At 43.7% G+C, this 22,389-nt stretch overlaps 1 protein-coding gene across 1 annotated transcript; it reads right to left on the bottom strand.

Annotated features, from left to right (window-relative positions):
- Positions 1 to 4,262: 4,262 nt before the first annotated feature.
- LOC128697719 (uncharacterized) lies at positions 4,263 to 21,066 on the bottom strand. The gene is made up of 4 exons (XM_053789578.2): positions 20,805 to 21,066; positions 12,618 to 12,674; positions 8,970 to 9,088; positions 4,263 to 5,171 (listed from the first exon to the last, which is right to left on the bottom strand). The coding sequence occupies exons 1-4, from the start codon at positions 21,049 to 21,051 to the stop codon at positions 5,037 to 5,039; spliced, it is 558 nt and encodes a 185-aa protein (XP_053645553.2). The 5' UTR covers positions 21,052 to 21,066; the 3' UTR covers positions 4,263 to 5,036.
- Between the last annotated feature and the right edge of the window lie 1,323 nt (positions 21,067 to 22,389).

Below are 22,389 nucleotides of genomic sequence, written 5' to 3'. Positions count from 1 at the left end.
AAACGGTAGCTACAGTTACTACTGAACAACCACGGCAGCTACAGTCACTACTGGACAACCACGGTAGCTACATTTACTACTGGACAACCACGGCAGCTACAGTTACTACTGGACAACCACGGTAGCTACAGTTACTACTGAATAACCACGGTAGCTACATTCACTACTGGACAACCACGGTAGCTACAGTCACTACTGGACAACCACGGTAGCTACAGTCACTAGTGGACAACCACGGTAGCTACAGTTACTACTGGACAACCACGGCAGCTACAGTCACTACTGGACAACCACGGTAGTTACAGTCACTACTGGACAACCACGGTAGCTACAGTCACTATTGGACAACCACGGTAGCTACAGTCACTACTGGACAACCATGGTAGCTACAGTTACTACTGGACAACCACGGCAGCTACAGTTACTACTGGACAACCACGGTAGCTACAGTTGCTACTGGACAACCACGGCAGCTACAGTCACTACTGGACAACCACGGCAGCTACAGTCACTACTGGACAACCACGGGAGCTACAGTCACTGCTGGACAACCACAGCAGCTAGTCACTACTGGACAACCACGGCAGCTACGGTCACTACTGGACAACCATGGCAGCTACAGTTACTACTGGACAACCACGGTAGCTACAGTTACTACTGGACAACCACGGCAGCTACAGTCACTACTGGACAACCACGGTAGCTACAGTCACTACTGGACAACCACGGCAGCTACAGTCACTACTGGACAACCACTGCAGCTAGTCACTACTGGACAACCACGGCAGCTACAGTCACTACTGGACAACCACGGTAGCTACAGTTACTACTGGACAACCATGGCAGCTACAGTTACTACTGGACAACCACGGTAGCTACGGTCACTACTGGACAACCACGGTAGCTACAGTTACTACAGAACAACCACGGTAGCTACAGTCACTACTGGACAACCACGGTAGCTACAGTCACTACTGGACAACCACGGTAGCTACAGTTACTACTGAACAACCACGGTAGCTACGGTCACTACTGGACAACCATGGTAGCTACAGTTACTACTGAACAACCACGGCAGCTACAGTCACTACTGGACAACCACGCTAGCTACAGCTACTACAGGACAACCACGGCAGCTACAGTTACTACTGGAGAACCACGGTAGCTACAGTTACTACTGAACAACCACGGTAGCTACAGTCACTACTGGACAACCACTGTAGCTACAGTCACTACTGGACAACCACGGTAGGTACAGTTACTACTGAACAACCACGGTAGCTGCAGTCACTACTGGACAACCACGGTAGCTACAGTCACTACTGGACAACCACGGTAGCTACAGTTACTACTGAACAACCACTTCAGCTACGGTCACTACTGGACAACCACGGTAGCTACAGTCACTACTGGACAACCACGGTAGCTACCGTCACTACTGGACAACCACGGTAGCTACAGTCACTACTGGACAACCACGGTAGCTACAGTTACTACTGAACAACCACGGTAGCTACAGTCACTACTGGACAACCACGGTAGCTACAGTTACTACTGAACAACCACTTCAGCTACGGTCACTACTGGACAACCACGGTAGCTACAGTCACTACTGGACAACCACGGTAGCTACCGTCACTACTGGACAACCACGGTAGCTACAGTCACTACTGGACAACCACGGTAGCTACAGTTACTACTGAACAACCACGGTAGCTACAGTCACTACTGGACAACCACGGTAGCTACCGTCACTACTGGACAACCACGGTAGCTACAGTCACTACTGGACAACCACGGTAGCTACAGTTACTACTGGACAACCACGGTAGCTACAGTCACTACTGGACAACCACGGTAGCTACAGTCACTACTGGACAATCACGGTAGGTACAGTCACTACTGGACAACTACGTTAGCTACAGTTACTACTGGACAACCACGGTAGCTACAGTCACTACTGAACAACCACGGCACAGTCACTACTAGACAACCGCGGCAGTTACAGTCTCTACTGGACAACCACGGCAGCTACAGTCACTACTGGACAGCCACGGCAGCTACAGTTACTACTGGACAACCACGGCAGCTACAGTTACTACTGGACAACCACGGCATCTACAATCACTACTGGACAACCACGGCAGCTACAGTCACTACTGGATAACCACGGCAGCTACAGTCACTACTATAGCTGCCGTGGGACTCATGAACGACTGATGGGATGACAATCATTGTGACACCGTAACCGTCATTGTGACACTAGCTGCCCTCATTGTGACTCCAGTAGCCCGTTATTGTGACACCAGTAGCCGTAACTGTGACACTAGCTCACGTTGCTGTGACACCAGTACCCGTTATTGTGACACCAATATCCGTCATTGTGACACCAGTATCCGTCATTGTGACACCAGTATCCGTCATTGTGACACCAGTATCTGTCATTGTGACACCATTATCCGTCACTGTGACACCAGTATCCGTCATTGTGACACCTGTATCCGTCATTGTGACACCAGTATCGGTCATTGTGACACCAGTATCGGTCATTGTGACACCAGTATCCGTCATTGTGACACCAGTATCCGTCATTGTGACACCAGTATCCGTCATTGTGACACCAGTATCTTTCATTGTGACACCATTATCCGTCATTGTGACACCAGTGTCCGTCATTGTGACACCAGTATCCGTCATTGTGACACCAGTATCCGTCATTATGACACTAGCTGCTGTCACTGTGACATTAGTGAACGTCATTGTGATACCAGTACCCGTCATTGTGACACCAGTATCCGTCATTGTGACACTAGTATCCGTCATTGTGACACCAGTATCCGTCATTGTGACACCAGTATCCGTCATTGTGACACCAGTATCCGTCATTGTGACACCAGTACCCGTCATTGTGACACCAGTACCCGTCATTGTGACACCAGTACCCGTCATTGTGACACCAGTACCCGTCATTGTGATATTAACTTCCGTCATTGTAACACCAGTAGCCATCATTGTTACACTAGTTGCCGTCACTGTGACATCAGTACCCATCATTGTGACACCAGTACCCGTCATTGTGACACTACCTGCCGTCATTGTGACACCAGTACCTATCATTGTGACAACCAGTACCAACCTCGTGTTGAGCAGCTCCAAGTATTGGGCCAAATCACTGAGAGCGGAGTATGATGGAATGTCCTCCGCACATTACAGCATTATAGGGGGGATACACCATGCCAGGATAAAGCCGTCAGGGATGATTAATTCCTGGTTGACGAGGGGGAGAATGTCAGTAGGCGAGGGTTTTCCCTCAGAGACAAATTAAACACAGTTACGTAGATATATCAATCTACTTGGGGGTCCCCCCTCAAGGAAGGTTCCTTGATGTTGGTGAGGGGCTCTTGATTTAGGGAATTGGATCTGTGCTCCAGTTCCCCAAATTAAGCCTGAATGCCTTCCACATACCCCCCCAGGCGCTGTATAATCCTCCGGGTTTAGCGCTTCCCCCTTGATTGTAATAATAATAATACTTGGGGGTCCTCCAGACGAGGCTCAGCCGCAGACTATGAAAAAATATGTACCTGCCCAAATACATTGCCAGCTGACCTATATCTACCAATACTGTTTATTGTTTTATAATTTGTAAGTGTCTTTTTTATCCTATTTCTTTTCAAATCAAATTACTTGTCATGTGAAGTCAGCTGGAGTTGATTGTTGTCGTTAGGTTAGGTTAGGTAAGGTTTGTCAGGAAACAGTACAAGTGTTACCTAACGCGGGATTTAGTCATATGATGAACCACAGTTGGAGCTTTTGGTTATCTGACCGAGGCCTTCCACTGGCTTACCCCTCCACCCCTTTAAAAATTATGTTACGATTTAAACCATTTCGATGGTTGTCGTGTAAGACTTTCCTCTTATCTCAGCTGTATTGACCTTGATGCCGGTGAGAGGCTCTTGATCTTAAGAGCTGGACCTGCCCTACCCTTCCTTGGATCGATCCTGAATACCTCCTCTCCGCCAGATGCTGTATATCCCTCTGTCCGTCATAATTCCCAACAAAACCCAGTAAAATATTTAATCTGCTTCTAAATAAGGAATGCCATTGTTGAAAGTTTGAAGCCAGCCAGAAGAATCATTCTTCAGTTATTCATTATTTCCAAGTTTTCCTTGATTATTAATAAATTTACAAATTTACACAGTCTAAACTTACTGGGTCCAATTTATTTTATACAATACATTAACGTTGATGATTTAAACCAGTCAGAAGAGGCATTATTTATTGAATGACAATCAGCATCACAATTTATTTAATAAAACTGACAAATTGGGACTTATGCAGCTCAATAATAAGGCGAAACATGCGTACAGGAAAGCACCCTAGCGCTAAAAGTTTAAAATCGAGCAGACGAGGCATTTTCCAGATGTCGCATAAACTCCAGTAATTCCAAGTTCTCTGTGTTACTATAATGAAAAATTTTCACCTGCACAAACTAACATCATCAGGTACCATATATACATAAGATACACCAGACATTACAGATTGAAACCATTAGAAAGAGATATCAGTTATATTTAAACTTATATATAAGGGAAAAACTCGCACCATTTCAGACATAAAACTCGTGATTGTGTACCTACACTTTACTGTCACTCTCCGCCGTCGTCAGAGTAGGATGTACCTTATGTGAATGAAGCGAAGCAGCAGAAGCTTTCGTAAGTCATCTGACCCTTCAGAAATCTTGGAATGGGTTACATAACACTTGTTACAGGGCATCTGCACAGGACAATAGTTGCCTGATTTCCTGCCCTGCTTACCATACAATAATGTTGAAAATCTGAAATCGATTGAACGAAGTCTTATATTATGAAGGAAATAAAAAAAAGAAATATAAGGAAAGAAAAAATGCTGGCAACCCATTCAAGGTCCCTTTCTTGGATGTGCAACAATGTCATGGATGATTTTGAAGATAACTAGACGATGGCTCCCTTTCTTCTCCAGGACGAAAGGATGGTATCGTCCAAGTTAGAATCTCTAGGCTAGGGGCTAGATGGGTTGGTGGTGGCACAGCGGACGTTGTAGTAATGATCACAGACACGATAATTGGCACTGAAGAGAGTAGCGTTGGGACACAGGAAGCTGTACATGAAGCGACCCTTGCAGATATGGAACGCCTGGGAAAATGAAAAGCCTAGTTATATATATATATATATATATATATATATATATATATATATATATATATATATATATATATATATATATATATATATATATATATATATATATATATATATATATATATATATATATATAAAACATAAAAATGAACAAGGAGGCTTTAGGAAAGGTAGGGGGTGTGTGGACCAGGTGTTTACAGTGAAACATATAAGTGAACAGTATTTAGATAAGGCTAAAGAGGTCTTTGTGGCATTTATGGATTTGGAAAAGGCGTATGACAGGGTGGATAGGGGGGCAATGTGGCGGATGTTGCAAGTGTATGGTGTAGGAGGTAGGTTACTGAAAGCAGTAAAGAGTTTTTACGAGGATAGTGAGGCTCAAGTTAGAGTATGTAGGAAAGAGGGGAATTTTTTCCCAGTAAAAGTAGGCCTTAGACAAGGATGTGTGATGTCACCGTGGTTGTTTAATATATTTATAGATGGGGTTGTAAGAGAAGTAAATGCGAGGGTCTTGGCAAGAGGCGTGGAGTTAAAAGATAAAGAATCACACACAAAGTGGGAGTTGTCACAGCTGCTCTTTGCTGATGACACTGTGCTCTTGGGAGATTCTGAAGAGAAGTTGCAGAGATTGGTGGATGAATTTGGTAGGGTGTGCAAAAGAAGAAAATTAAAGGTGAATACAGGAAAGAGTAAGGTTATGAGGATAACAAAAAGATTAGGTGATGAAAGATTGAATATCAGATTGGAGGGAGAGAGTATGGAGGAGGTGAACGTATTCAGATATTTGGGAGTGGACGTGTCAGCGGATGGGTCTATGAAAGATGAGGTGAATCATAGAATTGATGAGGGAAAAAGAGTGAGTGGTGCACTTAGGAGTCTGTGGAGACAAAGAACTTTGTCCTTGGAGGCAAAGAGGGGAATGTATGAGAGTATAGTTTTACCAACGCTCTTATATGGGTGTGAAGCGTGGGTGATGAATGTTGCAGCGAGGAGAAGGCTGGAGGCAGTGGAGATGTCATGTCTGAGGGCAATGTGTGGTGTGAATATAATGCAGAGAATTCGTAGTTTGGAAGTTAGGAGGAGGTGCGGGATTACCAAAACTGTTGTCCAGAGGGCTGAGGAAGGGTTGTTGAGGTGGTTCGGACATGTAGAGAGAATGGAGCGAAACAGAATGACTTCAAGAGTGTATCAGTCTGTAGTGGAAGGAAGGCGGGGTAGGGGTCGGCCTAGGAAGGGTTGGAGGGAGGGGGTAAAGGAGGTTTTGTGTGCGAGGGGCTTGGACTTCCAGCAGGCATGCGTGAGCGTGTTTGATAGGAGTGAATGGAGACAAATGGTTTTTAATACTTGACGTGCTGTTGGAGTGTGAGCAAAGTAACATTTATGAAGGGATTCAGGGAAACCGGCAGGCCGGACTTGAGTCCTGGAGATGGGAAGTACAGTGCCTGCACTCTGAAGGAGGGGTGTTAATGTTGCAGTTTAAAAACTGTAGTGTAAAGCACCCTTCTGGCAAGACAGTGATGGAGTGAATGATGGTGAAAGTTTTTCTTTTTCGGGCCACCCTGCCTTGGTGGGAATCGGCCGGTGTGATAATAAAAAAAAAAAAAAAATAAAAAAAAAACATAAAAAGGCACACTAGGTTTAGAACAGTTACGAAGACAAAACATTTTGATAGATTTGGCTTGATGAATAATTCCTTACTACTGTAACCTAGTAGTCAGTTTACCTCACCTAGTAGTCAGTTTACCTCACCTAGTAGTCAGTTTACCTCACCTAGTAGTCAGTTTACCTCACCTAGTAGTCAGTTTACCTCACCTAGTAATAAGTTTACCTCACCTAGTAGTCAGTTTATCTCACCTAGTAGTCAGTTTACCTCACCTAGTAATCAGTTTACCTCACCTAGTAGTCAGTTTACCTCACTTAGTAGTCAGTTTACCTCACCTAGTAGTCAGTTTACCTCACCTAGTAGTCAGTTTACCTCACCTAGTAGTCAGTTTACCTCACCTAGTAGTCAGTTTACCTCACCTAGTAGTCAGTTTACCTCACCTAGTAGTCAGTTTACCTCACCTAGTAATAAGTTTACCTCACCTAGTAGTCAGTTTATCTCACCTAGTAGTCAGTTTACCTCACCTAGTAATCAGTTTACCTCACCTAGTAGTCAGTTTACCTCACTTAGTAGTCAGTTTACCTCACCTAGTAGTCAGTTTACCTCACCTAGTAGTCAGTTTACCTCACCTAGTAGTCAGTTTACCTCACCTAGTAGTCAGTTTACCTCACCTAGTAGTCAGTTTACCTCACCTAGTAGTCAGTTTACCTCACCTAGTAATAAGTTTACCTCACCTAGTAGTCAGTTTATCTCACCTAGTAGTCAGTTTACCTCACCTAGTAATCAGTTTACCTCACCTAGTAGTCAGTTTACCTCACCTAGTAGTCAGTTTACCTCACCTAGTAGTCAGCTTACCTCACCTAATAGTCAGTTTACCTCACCTAGTAGTCAGTTTACCTCACCTAGTAGTCAGTTTACCTCACCTAGTAGTCAGTTTACCTCACCTAGTAGTCAGTTTACCTCACCTAGTAGTCAGTTTACCTCACCAAGTAGTCAGTTTACCTCACCTAGTAGTCAGTTTACCTCACCTAGTAGTCAGTTTACCTCACCTAGTAATCAGTTTACCTCACCTAGTAGTCAGTTTACCTCACCTAGTAGTCAGTTTACCTCACCTAGTAGTCAGTTTACCTCACCTAGTAGTCAGTTTACCTCACCTAGTAGTCAGTTTACCTCACCTAGTAGTCAGTTTACCTCACCTAGTAATCAGTTTACCTCACCTAGTAGTCAGTTTACCTCACCTAGTAGTCAGTTTACCTCACCTAGTAGTCAGTTTACCTCACCTAATAGTCAGTTTACCTCACCTAGTAATCAGTTTACCTCACCTAGTAGTCAGTTTACCTCACCTAGTAGTCAGTTTACCTCACCTAGTAGTCAGTTTACCTCACCTAGTAGTCAGTTTACCTCATCTAGTAGTCAGTTTACCTCACCTAGTAGTCAGTTTACTTCACCTAGTAGTCAGTTTACCTCACCTAGTAGTCAGTTTACCTCACCTAGTAGTCAGTTTACCTCACCTAGTAGTCAGTTTACCTCACCTAGTAGTCAGTTTACCTCACCTAGTAGTCAGTTTACCTCACCTAGTAGTCAGTTTACCTCACCTAGTAGTCAGTTTACCTCACCTAGTAGTCAGTTTACCTCACCTAGTAGTCAGTTTACCTCACCTAGTAATCAGTTTACCTCACCTAGTAGTCAGTTTACCTCACCTAGTAATTAGTTTACCTCACCTAGTAGTCAGTTTACCTCACCTAGTAATCAGTTTACCTCACCTAGTAGTCAGTTTACCTCACCTAGCAGTCAGGCTACATCACCTAGCAGCCAGACTACATCACCTAGCAGCCAGTTTACCTCAGTAGCCAGGCTACATCACCTAGCAGCCAGTTTACCTCAATAGCCAGGCTTCTTCACCTAGCAGCCAGTTTACCTCAGTAGCCAGGCTACTTCACCTAGCAGCCAGTTTACCTCAGTAGCCAGGCTACTTCACCTAGCAGCCAGTTTACCTCAGTAGCCAGGCTACTTCACCTAGCAGCCAGTTTACCTCAGTAGCCAGGCTACTTCACCTAGCAGCCAGTTTACTTCAGTAGCCAGGCTACTTCACCTAGCAATCAGTTTACCTCAGCAGCCAGGCTACATCACCTAGCAATCAGTTTACCTCAGCAGCCAGGCTACATCACCTAGCAGCCGGTTAACCTCACCTGGCAGCCAGCCTCGGGGTCAGGAAAAAGACCCGAGCGTCCCTCACAGGAAAAGGCAGTGTCAGGTACTTGGCTGTACGTAGGGAAGGGCAGGTCATCAGGGTCAGCCAGCACGTCATCTGTACAAACATTATTATGTTACAACGGTAATGGAAAGAAGGATCAATAATACAAAAGTTATGAGGGACTGACAACCTCAAAACTACGTCTTTAAGGGTGAGGGACTGATTACATCTTTACATCTCTACTGCATCTGCTGCCTCTGTACTCGACTGAAGAAGTCTACTGTGTAGGCGAAACGTTTCGGAATAAAGATACCCAAATGTTGCATATGTCTTACTTATCAACTTGTCCGTATTGTATATCGATATCATATTCATTTATCTAACCTAAATTTGAAGCCAAAAGGGGTGAAGGGGTAAGCCAGCGGAAGGCCTCGGTCAGATGACCAAAAGCTCCAACTGCGGGTCAGGAAACACTTGTCTTGTTTCCTGACAGAAGTTTGTCCCATTACCAGTAATTAATTTCCAACTGGACATCTCTAAAGGAATTTTAAAGATAATCGCAAGTTTGCAATTAGGAAGCCATGTCAGCCGTGAGGGTGTCAACGTTATAAAAATGTTGGTGAGGTGTTGATCAGTTGCAGTTTTATACCTGCAGTGTAAGTACGTCTCTGGCACCACACTGATGGACTGAATAATGGTGAAACTGGTTTTTTTCTTTTCCGGGTCATCCTGCCTTGGTGGGACACGGCAAATATGTTAAAAAAATTAATGATTTATTTTTGCATATAGACAGTCACTATCACTGATAATGATTTTGATTATTATTTTTAGACAGTCACTATCTCTTATTATTCATTGATAATGATTTTAATTATTTTTTTATATAGATAGTCACTATTTTTTCATTATTCATTGATAATGAGTTTAATTATTTTTATACAGATAGTCACTATCTTTTATTATTCATTGATAATAATTTTAACGATTTTTTTGTATACAGATAGTCACTATTTTGTTCATTATTCATTAATAACAACCAGAGTTGTGGCTACGTTGGTCAGTGTTACGCTGACCATGGTGATGGTCGGTGGTCTTGTTAATGTGATCTGTTATCCGACATTTTATTGGCAATTTCGGCCCTTATTTGTGAAGGTATGTAATCTACTTTTGTAATATATTAGAGGCATGACCTGGCTCCACACGTGCCTGTGGAAGAAGAAGCATAATGACGGTAATAGCCGATATTTTTGTGGCAATGACGGTAATAATCGATATTTTTGTAGCAATTTCGGGTCTTATTTCTAAAGGTATACAATGTTTTTTGTAATATATTAGAGGTATAACATGGCTCCACACGTGCAAAAAGAAATATAATGAAGGTAATTGTGGAAAATACTTTATATATTTTCCGGAAATACGGTAATTTATAGGTAAATAGATGCCCTATATTGTATTTTTAAAAGAAGTATGATATCGAAAATGGGAAACCTGCGGCTGGGGGAGTCACTCGCCATTTTGGTTTTGAATTGAATAGAACGTTAGTGTAATAGGAAGAATTTTTCGTGCTCTAGAGGTAAAATTGTGTTGACACCTCTCAAATAGGAGGCGAAATTGGTGGATGTGCATTCCTGCATAACTTGAGATATCAGGCGACTGGACAAGACAGCTCCAGGAACATCAGATAAGTCTTATGTTATAACTCTGGCCAGTGTTATTTTCATGTATAGACAGTGAGGTTTTCTGAGTATGATACACATTAATCTCCAGTCAAATTGGTGAGTGATTTTTAAGATATTCTCCTGTTATGTATGTGTATCTATAATCATTTATTATTTTTAATATACAGTCCACAAATTTATATATTTACCAGCATTCCTGGTGATGTATATTTCATTTAATTAATAGGTCCAGAGCAACTTGTGGATATGACAGTGGTAGGTATCGAAGGGGGACATTTTTTGCGATCTAGGTGTCCCAAATTCCTACTTGTCTAACTGATAAATAATAATTATCTATGTTCATTTATTGTTATGTAAATAATGATACATTCAGATAAATGCAATTTTCCACAGTAATTATATATGTTGGTTTAAAAAGACAGGTGAGCCAATACTAGGACGTATATACTAGAAAACGTTTCGCCCCTGGGATATTGTCTAACAGTTATGTCTTAGTGTCTACTTAAGTGTCTTTCTAAACCAGTTTGTGTGTATCTCTTAAAAAGGTTTATACGAATTAAAACTTATTGACATTTTTAGGGTTTATATTTTCGTATTAGAGGCGCCCTTGGCTGAGTGTAAACAAAGACTCATATCTACTGATGGCGGAGTCGGGTTAAGGTGGGTTACCTCAGGTTAGGTCACGTTTTTACAATCTGTACAACAAAATATTATCTCGACTGTAAAACTGGCTTAATATTGCATAATTGAGACTATAATTAGCGACGGGAAGCTGTCAGGAAGCAGACGTCTTTCACCGTAATATTTATTAAATATAATAATAATAATAATAATAATTATAATTAATCTTTATTTCTACATGGTCAAGGTATACAGTCTTAACTGACATCAGTGACATACTATTATATAGAAAGCCGCTTGTTATGCAGAGTATTTTGGTAAATTAAGTTAGTTTTGCCCCAGGATGCGACCCACACCAGTCCACTAACACCCAGGTACCTATTTTACTGCTAGGTGAACATGGACAGCAGGTGTCTTAAGGAAACACGTCCTAATGTTTCATCCGTGCCGGAGATCCAACCACGGACCTCAGTGTGTGAGATAAGTGCTCTAGTTGTCGACCTAGATCCCCTCCAGGGAGGTTCCTTGTCGCTGGTGAGGGGCTCTTGATCTTGGGAATTGGATCTGTGCTCCAGTTCCCTGAATTAAGCCTGAATACCTTCTATCCCCCCACAGGCGCTGTATATCCTACGGGTATAGCGCTTCCCCATAATTATAATAATATCGAGCTAGATAATATTGTCAGGTGCGATGTTTTAAAGTTTATGTAAATAGGATAGATTATGACCATAGATATTTTCCATGTATCAAATTTTGGTGTTTTATTTTTTATTTTTTTTGATAACTAAGTTGCACGAAGCTTTCAGCAAGTATTTCTCATATTACAAACATACAATAAAGGTTCCGTAAAGCTCAGGCTATTAGGAAACATTGCTTGAAGATGGTGTTTGGCTTTGAATCAGTGTCCATTAATTCTAGAGGTTAAGTTAGGTAGGGTTTGTCAGGAAAATGTTCAAGTATTACCTGACGCGGGTCTTAGTTATGTGATGACCCACAGCTGGAGATTTTGGTGATCTGACTTTCCACTGACCTTCCACTAACCTTCCACTGGCCTTCCACTGACCTTCCACTGGCCTTCCACTGACCTTCCACTGACCTTCCACTGGCCTTCCACTGGCCTTCCACTGACCTTCCACTGGCCTTCCACTAACCTCCCACTGACCTTCCACTGGCCTTCCACTAGCCTTCCATTGGCTTACCAGTAGTATTATAATTATTATTTATTAGTAGTACTAGTGGTGCTGTTATTGTCATTATTATTGTAATTTATTATTATTAGTAGTAATACAAGTGGTGCTGTAATTGCTATTATTATTGTAATTATAGTTTTTACTAGTACATACCTGGGAAGCTTAAGGGTTGCTGTGCCATCACAACCATCACAGCAACACTCGCACAACCTGCCACAACAACAATAACTCAACATTATTTCCTCAAAAAAAAAATTGAATTCGCTCTTCAAGCTAACTTCAAATTTAAAATTTTGATTCGTTCGCTGGGACATTCTTGAGCTATTTGCCTAAGTTATGGCTACACTGCATTTTTATTTTCAATGGCATTAACACTAAGCGAGAAACCACTTGGAGATCATATTTACGTATTTCGTTCTCAGAGACCATCTTCAGCAGATCTATAATAATAGTAATAATAATTCTACGAGTACATGATACAACTTATACAGACCATAGCTGACGCCAGTGACGTACTCTATAGACAACCCCTTGTTATGCAGAGAATTTCTTGAAATCTTGGTAATTTTGTCCACTGAAGATCTCTGACCGAGGCCGAAATATACAGATCTGTTTTTTTTTTTACTTGCATATCAGTTTTCTGTCCATATGGTTTCTCTCTTCATACGTCATTATTAAAAATAAATTTTAAAAATTCTGTAGGGAAGAAAAAAAATATCAAGAAAGGTTAGTTGATGGCACTGTAAAATTTCCTCTCGGGGAAAAACTTTTCTGACTTGACACGAGTGACATCCAGACTGAAAAAAATAAATAAATTCAATATTTCGTTCGAGTCGACCAACATTGCTGATGAGAATACTGTTGTTGGCTGTGATGGTGTGCTTGTTGGGGCTTCCTACTGTTGGTATCAATCCTCACTAGTGCCACCGACCGCCGCCCACTACTGTTATCCCTGGCGTCTTGCTTCTAAGGTCGCTGCTGCAGGTCCATCCATGTCTTGCTCTTTATTACAGTTGTAAAATAAGACCAACTTTTGTAACCATCTTTTTCGGTTTTATTTCTATTGTAGATTTTTAGGCATATTAGCCCCCCGCGCCCCCCTCCCCCCCCCCACGCACTCACACGAGAGTCATAAGGATGTTAGGAATTCTTCAGTCATAGAGTTGTTAGGAAGTGGGACAATCAGGAGTTTGAGGTAGTGAAGGCAGGATCCATACATAACTTTAAGAGGTACGATAAAGCTCATAGAGAAGGGAGAAAGTGTATCTGGTAGCGAGCAGTGAAGAAGCAGGGCCAGAAGCTATAAATCGACCCCTGCAACCACAAATGTGAGTACAAAAGTTTGCAAAGACTAGTACCGGAGCTAAGGGAGGAGAGGTTAAAGGAAATCAACCTGACGACACGAGAACAGGAGGGACGGGGGGACATGATAATGACTTATAAAATACTGAGAGGTATTTGTAAGGTGGACAAGGACAGATTGTTTCAGAGATGGGACACAGCAACAAGGGGTCACAACTGGAAGTTGAAAACTCGGATGAGTCACAGAGATGTTAGGAAGTATTTCTTCTGTCATAGAGTTGTAAGTGGAACACCGGGTAGTGATGTAGTGGAGGCATAATCCATACATAACTTTAAGAGGTACGATGAAACTCTTGGAGCAGGGAGAGAATGGACCAAGTAGCGATCAGCGAAGAGGCGTGGCCATGAGCTGTGAATCGACCCCGGCAATCACAAATAGGTATACCTGGAGAGGTAGTAAGATTTCGCGGATCAGCACCCCCGCGGCCCGGTATGTGACCAAGCCTGAATACACACACACACACACATCGATACTGCTAACGAAAGGTTTTACTAGTTCTTGGTATCCTGGGCTGGATCGTGCCTTCTCTTAAAACTGTGTATGATACTTGTGATTAGTACCTCTTCGTCTAGGACTCGAGGTGGTTCCAATTATTGACTACCATGAGACTGAAAGAAGTTATAAACACATCTACGGTGTTGTTCCTTACCTCTTTGCATTTCACAGCCTGTTGTTATCCACTATTTATTAGTATTTGGTAATTAATAACAAGACTCCCCAAGATTCTCTCTTTAAAGTTGTTTATTTACGTTCATTTGGTCTCTTCTCGTAGCCTAGATAATTCGTCCTCGCTGCATGGGCTGTCAAAGGTATTTTTCTTTCTCATTCGTTAGATAATCCAATTACGTTAGTTGCTTTGTTGTAAACTTCTGAACCTACACAAGCTTCTTTACATGCTTGATGAAGCGTTTACCCCATGTTGTATACAGCCCTAAAAGATCCTTTTTAGTCTAAAGTAAGCTAGTTTTGCATTTGTCACCGATGTTAACCTTAAATGTGACTGGTTAAATGCTCGGTGTGATGTTTCCTCCTAGACTTATATACTGTGATTGTTTAAACTATTTTTGTCTGGATTTTTATTCTCCCTTCCATACTTCCCTTACTTGTACTTATAGGGATTGAAATTCAGTAGTCACATGTTTTACTACGTCTGCAGCCTCCAAACCCTTCTGGAAAGTCTGTTATTCTTTTTATTGGTTTCACATCAACAAATCGTGAAACTTAGCATTCAGATCCTTCTTGAAGGTCAGTTATGTGTATCAGGTGTTCAAACACAGAACATGATGTAACCAAGTCCACCGTTATAGCTCGCTGTACCTCCTTATCACTATATTACTTCTCTTTCTTGGACGTTATCGTATCCACTTGGAACCTGCTTATTCTTCTATTTAATAGATAACCCTTTGGTGGGGTGGTGTCGAATGCCTTTTTTACAGATGTCCTCGAGAAGCAGAAAATCACTCACTTCGAAAGAAAAAGGCCCGGCAGGTAGTGCAACATCCCCCCCAATGGAAAGCAGGGGCGCCATGAGTATACTAAGAGACAACACAATAAGTGTCAGGAACCCAAGACTGTTCATCTGCCTCCCAGTATACATAAGGGGGATCAACAACATGCCCCTGGCTGTCTTCAAAAGGGAGCTGGACAGGCACATATAGTCAGTACCTGACCAGCCGGGCTGTCGTTCGTACGTTTATTTTCTTGCGGCCAGCAGTAACAACCTGGTTGATCTACCGCGAAGCATGGCCATGGACCGACCCGCGGGGGCGTTGACCCCCGAAGCACCCTCCAGGTATTACGAAATCTTGAAGAATGTTTTGAAAAGTTATTGGAATGCCCTGCAGGATACCGTGTGAGGGATGAGTAAAGGACCTTGTAGGTCACTTGAAGAACAGGACCAGGATGATGCTGCTGACCTTGGCTTAATAACTGTATACAGGTGTTGGTTCACTTTCTCCACACTAGCGTACTTTCCCACTTTGAATACACCGATTTTGTTCATATTAACATCCTCCTCCTCCTCCTACTACTACTACTACTACTACTACTACTACTTCAAACATTACTGCTATTTTTGTCTGAAATGCACTACATTCTAGTGGCCTTCTTTTGTTCTTAACAATATTTTATTATATATAAACTACATTTTGTATTACTGCATAATAGTAATTATTTTATTAAGTATAAGAGGGGTTGTAGGAGCGTCGCAGCCTACTGTATCACAACTAAAATCTCATCCAAACATATACATGTGATTTTTTTTTAACATGTGTGTATAACTTCCATAATTTGTGTGTGTGTGTGTGCACACACACACACACACACACACACACACACACATCTGAAACAGCACAGAGACAAAGATATTACAGAAGTAGCATCGGCAATGGCTACATCAAACACAGACAACAGGTCTGAAGGAAGCATGGAAACTAAACTGTATGCAGAGGTCCTGTCAAACCCACATGGGGCCAAAACAAAGGCAGGGAGCACACTAGGACAGAATGAGAGGTTGGAAGACATTGAAGGAATTAGGACATGTGCAAGGACCTTACCAGATACCTGTGGGGGCCAGGAACAGGTGAGCAGGAAGGACAAACCAAGAAGCATAGGGGCCATAACTAGGGAAGGGACTGAAGGAAGGAACACTCCACGGGAAGAAACTAAAACACATCAGAGAATGCAATGGGAGTCACAGTGGGAGGTGGAAAGGGAGAGATCCGTGTTTGTCTATGGGCTAGACGAAGCTAAAGGGGAAACTTATGATGAAAGAAAGCAGGAGGAGAAAAAAAGCGATTGAAGATATCATGAAGGTGATAGGCGAGATGGACATGACCCAGGTGGCAAATTTTCGGAGAATTGGGTGGTTCACAAAGAAAAGGAATCGGCCTCTCAAAGTAATTTTCAAGGCAGAATCAACCCGAACCATGATCCTGCAGGAAAAAGCACGGCTGAGAGGCAAGCAGGAGTTCCGGAGTGTGTACCTCGATCGAGACAGAACACAGGACGAAAGGAAGACGATGAAAGAGAGAGTTCAAAAACGAAAGGAGAAATGGGAGGAAATGAAAAAGGAGAGCAGAATAACCCAGGATCAAATGGAAGGACAAGCACACCCCCCAGAAACACCTGCAGAAGGACTCCAGCCACGACACCCCCAAGGCAACTGAACAATCCAAACCAACCATCACACACCGATCCCTGTTTCCACCCCCCGCACCACAGTTACAGTATTAGAACAGAAGTTGAAGGTTTGGTACACAAATGCAGATAGATTAACGAATAAACATGAGGAATGGCAAGAAAGAATCAATGAGAAGTCCCCAGACATCATAGCAGTTACACAAACAAAACTGACGGAGACAATAACAGATGCAATCTTCCCACCAGGATACCAGATCATGAGGAAAGATAGAAGGGGCAGGGGGGGAGGTGGGGTTGCTCTGCTCGTAAAAAACAGATGGAAATTCGAGAAAATGGAAGGCATAGATGAGTCGGGAGAAAGAGACTACATAGCAGGTACACTTCAGTCTGGGAAACACAAAGTGGTCATTGCAGTGATGTATAATCCACCACAGAACTGCAGGAGGCCAAGAGAGGAATATGAAGAGAGCAACAGAGCAATGGTGGACACACTTGCTGAGGTGGCAAGAAGAGCTCATTCCAGCAGAGCAAAGTTGCTGGTTATGGGGGATTTCAACCACAGGGAGATCGACTGGAAAAACCTGGAGCCACATGGGGGTCCCGAAACATGGAGAGCCAGGATGTTGGACGTGGTGCTGGAAAACCTCATGCACCAACATGTTAAGGACACTACCAGAGTGAGAGGGGAGATTGAACCAGCAAGATTGGACCTTGTGTTCACCCTGGGCAGCTCAGACATTGAGGACATCAAGTATGAGAGTCCCCTAGGAGCTAGCGACCACGTGGTTCTGTGCTTTGAATACATAGTAGAGCTGCAAGTGGAGAGAATAACAGGAGTTGAATGGGAAAAGCCTGACTATAAAAGAGGGGACTACATAGGGTTGAAGAACTTCCTGCGGGAGGTCCAGTGGGACAGAGAACTGGCAGGAAAGCCAGTAAATGAAATGATGGAATATGTAACAACAAAATGCAAGGAGGCAGAGGAAAAGTTTATTCCCAAGGGCAACAGTAACAACGGGAAGACCAGAACGAGCCCCTGGTTTACCCGACGGTGTAAGGAGGCAAAAACAAAGTGTAATAGAGAATGGAAAAAGTACAGAAGGCAGAGAACACACGAAAATAGGGAGATAAGTCGCAGAGCCAGGAATGAGTATGCACAGGTAAGGAGGGAGGCCCAGCGACAGTATGAAAATGACATAGCATCGAGAATCAAGACTGACCCGAAACTGTTGTATAGCCACATCAGGAGGAAGACAACAGTCAAAGACCAGGTGATCAGATTAAGGACAGAAGGTGAAGAACTCACAAGAAATGATCAGGAGGTATGTGAGGAGCTGAACAGGAGATTTAAGGAAGTTTTTACAGTAGAGACAGGAAGGGCTGTGGGAAGACAGCACAGAAGGGAACATCAAGAGGGAATATACCAACAAGTGTTGGATGACATACGAACAACTGAGGAGGAGGTGAAGAAGCTCTTGAGTGACCTTGACACCTCAAAGGCGATGGGACCGGACAACATCTCCCCATGGGTCCTTAGAGGAGCAGAGATGATGTGCGTGCCTCTAACCACAATCTTCAACACATCCCTTGAAACTGGGCAACTACCTGAGAAATGGAAGACAGCTAATGTAGTCCCCATATTTAAGAAAGGAAACAGAAACGAGGCACTAAACTACAGACCTGTGTCTCTGACATGTATTGTGTGCAAAGTCATGGAGAAGATTATCAGGAGGAGAGTGGTCGAACACCTGGAAAGGAACAAGATTATAAATGAAAACCAGCATGGGTTCATGGAAGGCAAATCTTGTATCACAAACCTCCTGGAGTTTTATGACAAGGTAACAGAAGTAAGACACGAGAGAGAGGGGTGGGTAGATTGCGTTTTCCTAGACTGCAGGAAGGCCTTTGACACAGTTCCCCACAAGAGATTAGTGCAGAAGCTGGAGGATCAGGCGCATGTAAAAGGGAGGGCACTGCAATGGATAAGGGAATACCTGACAGGGAGGTAGCAACGAGTCATGGTACGTGAAGAGGTATCACAGTGGGCGCCTGTTACGAGCGGGGTCCCACATGGGTCAGTTCTAGGACCAGTGCTATTTTTGATATATGTGAACGACATGATGGAAGGAATAGACTCTGAAGTGTCCCTGTTCGCAGATGACGTGAAGTTGATGAGAAAAATTAAATCGGACGAGGATGAGGCAGGACTGCAAAGAGACCTGGACAGGCTGGACATGTGGTCCAGTAACTGGCTTCTCGAATTCAATCCAGCCAAATGCAAAGTCATGAAGATTGGGGAGGGGCAAAGAAGACCGCAGACAGAGTATAGGCTAGGTGGACAAAGACTACAGACCTCACTCAGGGAGAAAGACCTTGGGGTGACCATAACACCGAGCACATCACCAGAGGCACACATCAACCAAATAACTGCTGCAGCATACGGGCACCTGGCAAACCTGAGAATAGCGTTCCGATACCTTAATAAGGAATCGTTCAAGACACTGTACACTGTGTATGTTAGGCCCATACTGGAGTATGCAGCACCAGTCTGGAACCCACACCTGGTCAAGCACGTCAAGAAGTTGGAGAAAGTACAAAGGTTTGCAACAAGGCTAGTCCCAGAGCTCAAGGGAATGTCGTACGAGGAAAGGTTAAGGGAAATCAGACTGACGACACTGGAGGACAGAAGGGTCAGGGGAGACATGATAACGACATACAAGATACTGCGGGGAATAGACAAGGTGGACAGAGATAGGATGTTCCAGAGAGGGGACACAGGGACAAGGGGTCACAACTGGAAGCTGAAGACTCAGACGAGTCACAGGGACGTTAGGAAGTATTTCTTCAGTCATAGAGTTGTCAGCAAGTGGAATAGCCTAGCAAGTGAAGTAGTGGAGGCAGGAACCATACATAGTTTTAAGAAGAGGTATGACAAAGCTCAGGAAGCAGAGAGAGGACCCAGTAGCGATCAGTGAAGAGGCGGGGCCAGGAGCTGAGTCTCGACCCCTGCAACCACAATTAGGTGAGTACACACACACATACACACACACACACACACACACACACACACACACACACACACACACACACACACACACACACACACACACACACACACACACACACACACACACAACGATGCAGTCACAGATAACTTACACACGTGCACACAAATTAGTATTACAATAAAATGTAACACATAGAAGACTAACTCCACCAGTGACATCTCAAAGTAGATGTGACAGCAGTCACGTGACTGTAGGGCGATGTCCTCGCCAACTAATGTCTTTTTTTTTTAAATTTTCATGTCGATTTATGATTATTCAACGTCAACCCATTTCCATGTTTTCCTCCTGATTTTTTTTTTGACATATTTAGCACAGGAAAGAGAGAGAAACAGGTGAATATCATTGGGAAATAACATGGGGTGACATCATGGGGTTGACGTCATGAGTGGAATTTTGAAGAGGGAAGCAAATTCCTAGAACTTAACAGGACATGTTATAATGTGAAATAACTGAATGGACGTGTCAGCCTCAGGGGCCCTCTTCAGCAGATGTCGAAATATAAAACCTTTGTATTATTTCACTTGTCTGTATATGAACTTGAATTACACTGTCTTTATAACATTCAATTTATTAAATATACAGTGTTAATAATCAGTTATGGTCACGTAAGTTAAAGAAAAAATTTGTGCCTCCAAGTAAGTCTGCTCTTACAGGCTGTGTGCGTACACTGTCTCCATACTTACATGCGTCAGTCATATAAATATACACACACATATACAAGTCTACAATAAGAGAAATGTATACACAGAATTAAAGTGTAGTACTCACAGATAATTCGTAACATCTCAGCAGCCGAGTCTCTGAAAAGAATGGAAGTAGTGCCAGCAGTTGCGCGAGGAACGCCAGAAACTCGTAATAGCAGCAACAGCAGGTCTCGACAGGACCCACAGGAGCACCAAGAGCAGAAGCGACAACAGAAGCAGCAAATATAAGCAGCAGCAGGAGCAGCAGGTAGCTGTGTCTTACATGAAATCTTCAAGACAACTGCCTCTGCCGTCTTCAAGCAACTCCACATCCCCTCTCATTTTTATTCTTATATATTTTCCCATTTACATCTAATTCCGTGATTTTTCTTTCGGGAAAAATATATTTTACCCCTTTAGATTCAAACTTGTATAAATTTTACGATTTTTATGTATTGATAAGCGTGTATTTTGGCATGGGGGGTGTGTCATGTACATAAATTATTAGATTTTCTAGGTGAGCGGAACAGGTGGGCTCTTGCCCCAGAGGGGGTGAAGACGAGCCTGGTCACCTTCACCTGTGACCTCAACTGGGGACGCAGCAGGAAGAGGGAAGGTGGGGAGAGTTAGCAAGAGGGCGAAAAGAAGGTGATAGGAAGACGAGGGTTGGAAGGGAAGAGGTGGAAATAAGAGGGACGAAAGTAGGGGTGTAGGAAGAAGAGAAAGGAATGAATAATGGAAGGAGGTAAAAGAGAGAAGGGTGGAGAGGAGAGACAGCGAAAAAAGAAAAAAGAAGATAACAGTCAACTAATATAAAGGTACTTATTTATTGCTAGGTGAGGAGAAGCAACAGGCGTAAGGAAATCAACATACTGATATTGTACCTACTTACTGCAGGTGTAAAGAAACATGCTAATATGCGTTGTACCTAATTAGCATTTAATTATTTACTTTCAAAGAAGGGTGCTTTCCCAGGCCCCACAGTTCCCTAGGTTGGTTCCCCAGGCCCCACAGTCCCCTAGGATGGTTCCCCAGGCCCCACAGTCCCCTAGGATGGTTCCCCAGGCCCCACAGTCCCCGGGGTTGCTTCCCCAGGCCCCACAGTCCCCTAGGATGGTTCCCCATGCCCCACACTCCCCTAGGTTTGTTCCCCAGGACCCACAGTCCCCTAGGTTGGTTCCCCAGGCCCCACAGTTCCCTAGGTTGGTTCCCCAGGCCAGACAGTCCCCAGGGTTGCTTCCCCAGGCCCCACAGTCCCCTAGGTTGGTTCCCCAGGCCCCACACTCCCCTAGGTTGCTTCCCCAGGCCTCACAGTCTCCTAGGTTGCTTCCATAGGCCCCACAGTCCCCCGGGTTGCTTCCCCAGGCCCCACAGTCTCCTAGGTTGGTTCCTCAGGCCCCACAGTCCCTTAGGTTGCTTCCCCAGACCCAGCAGTACTCTAGGTTGCTTCCCAGGGGCCCACAGTCCTCTAGGTTGGTTCCCCAGGTCCCACAATCCCTTAGGTTGGTTCCCCAGGGCTCACAGTTCCTCGGGTTGCTTCCCCAGTGACCCAAGGTTCCCCCAGGTTGCTTCCTCAGGCTACAAGGTTTCCCCAGGTTGCTTCCCCAAGCCCAAGGTTCCTCCAAGTTGCTTCCCCAGGCCCCAAGGCTCCCCCAGGTTGCTTTCCCAGG

The sequence above is a fragment of the Cherax quadricarinatus genome, chromosome 68 (assembly GCF_038502225.1).
Source record: "Cherax quadricarinatus isolate ZL_2023a chromosome 68, ASM3850222v1, whole genome shotgun sequence".
Classification (NCBI taxonomy): Eukaryota; Metazoa; Arthropoda; class Malacostraca; order Decapoda; family Parastacidae; genus Cherax; species Cherax quadricarinatus.
This window is presented reverse-complemented; position numbering and strand designations above follow the sequence as displayed.

Coding starts and splice junctions, on each gene's coding strand:
- LOC128697719 (XM_053789578.2), bottom strand. CDS start 21,051: ATGTGGAGTTGCTTGAAGACGGCAGAGGCAGTTGTCTTGAAGATTTCA. Junction 9,089..12,617: donor GCAACCCTTAAGCTTCCCAG/GTATGTACTAGT, acceptor ATGTTTGTACAG/ATGACGTGCTGGCTGACCCT. Junction 5,172..8,969: donor ACCCCGAGGCTGGCTGCCAG/GTGAGGTTAACC, acceptor TCATTTTCCCAG/GCGTTCCATATCTGCAAGGG.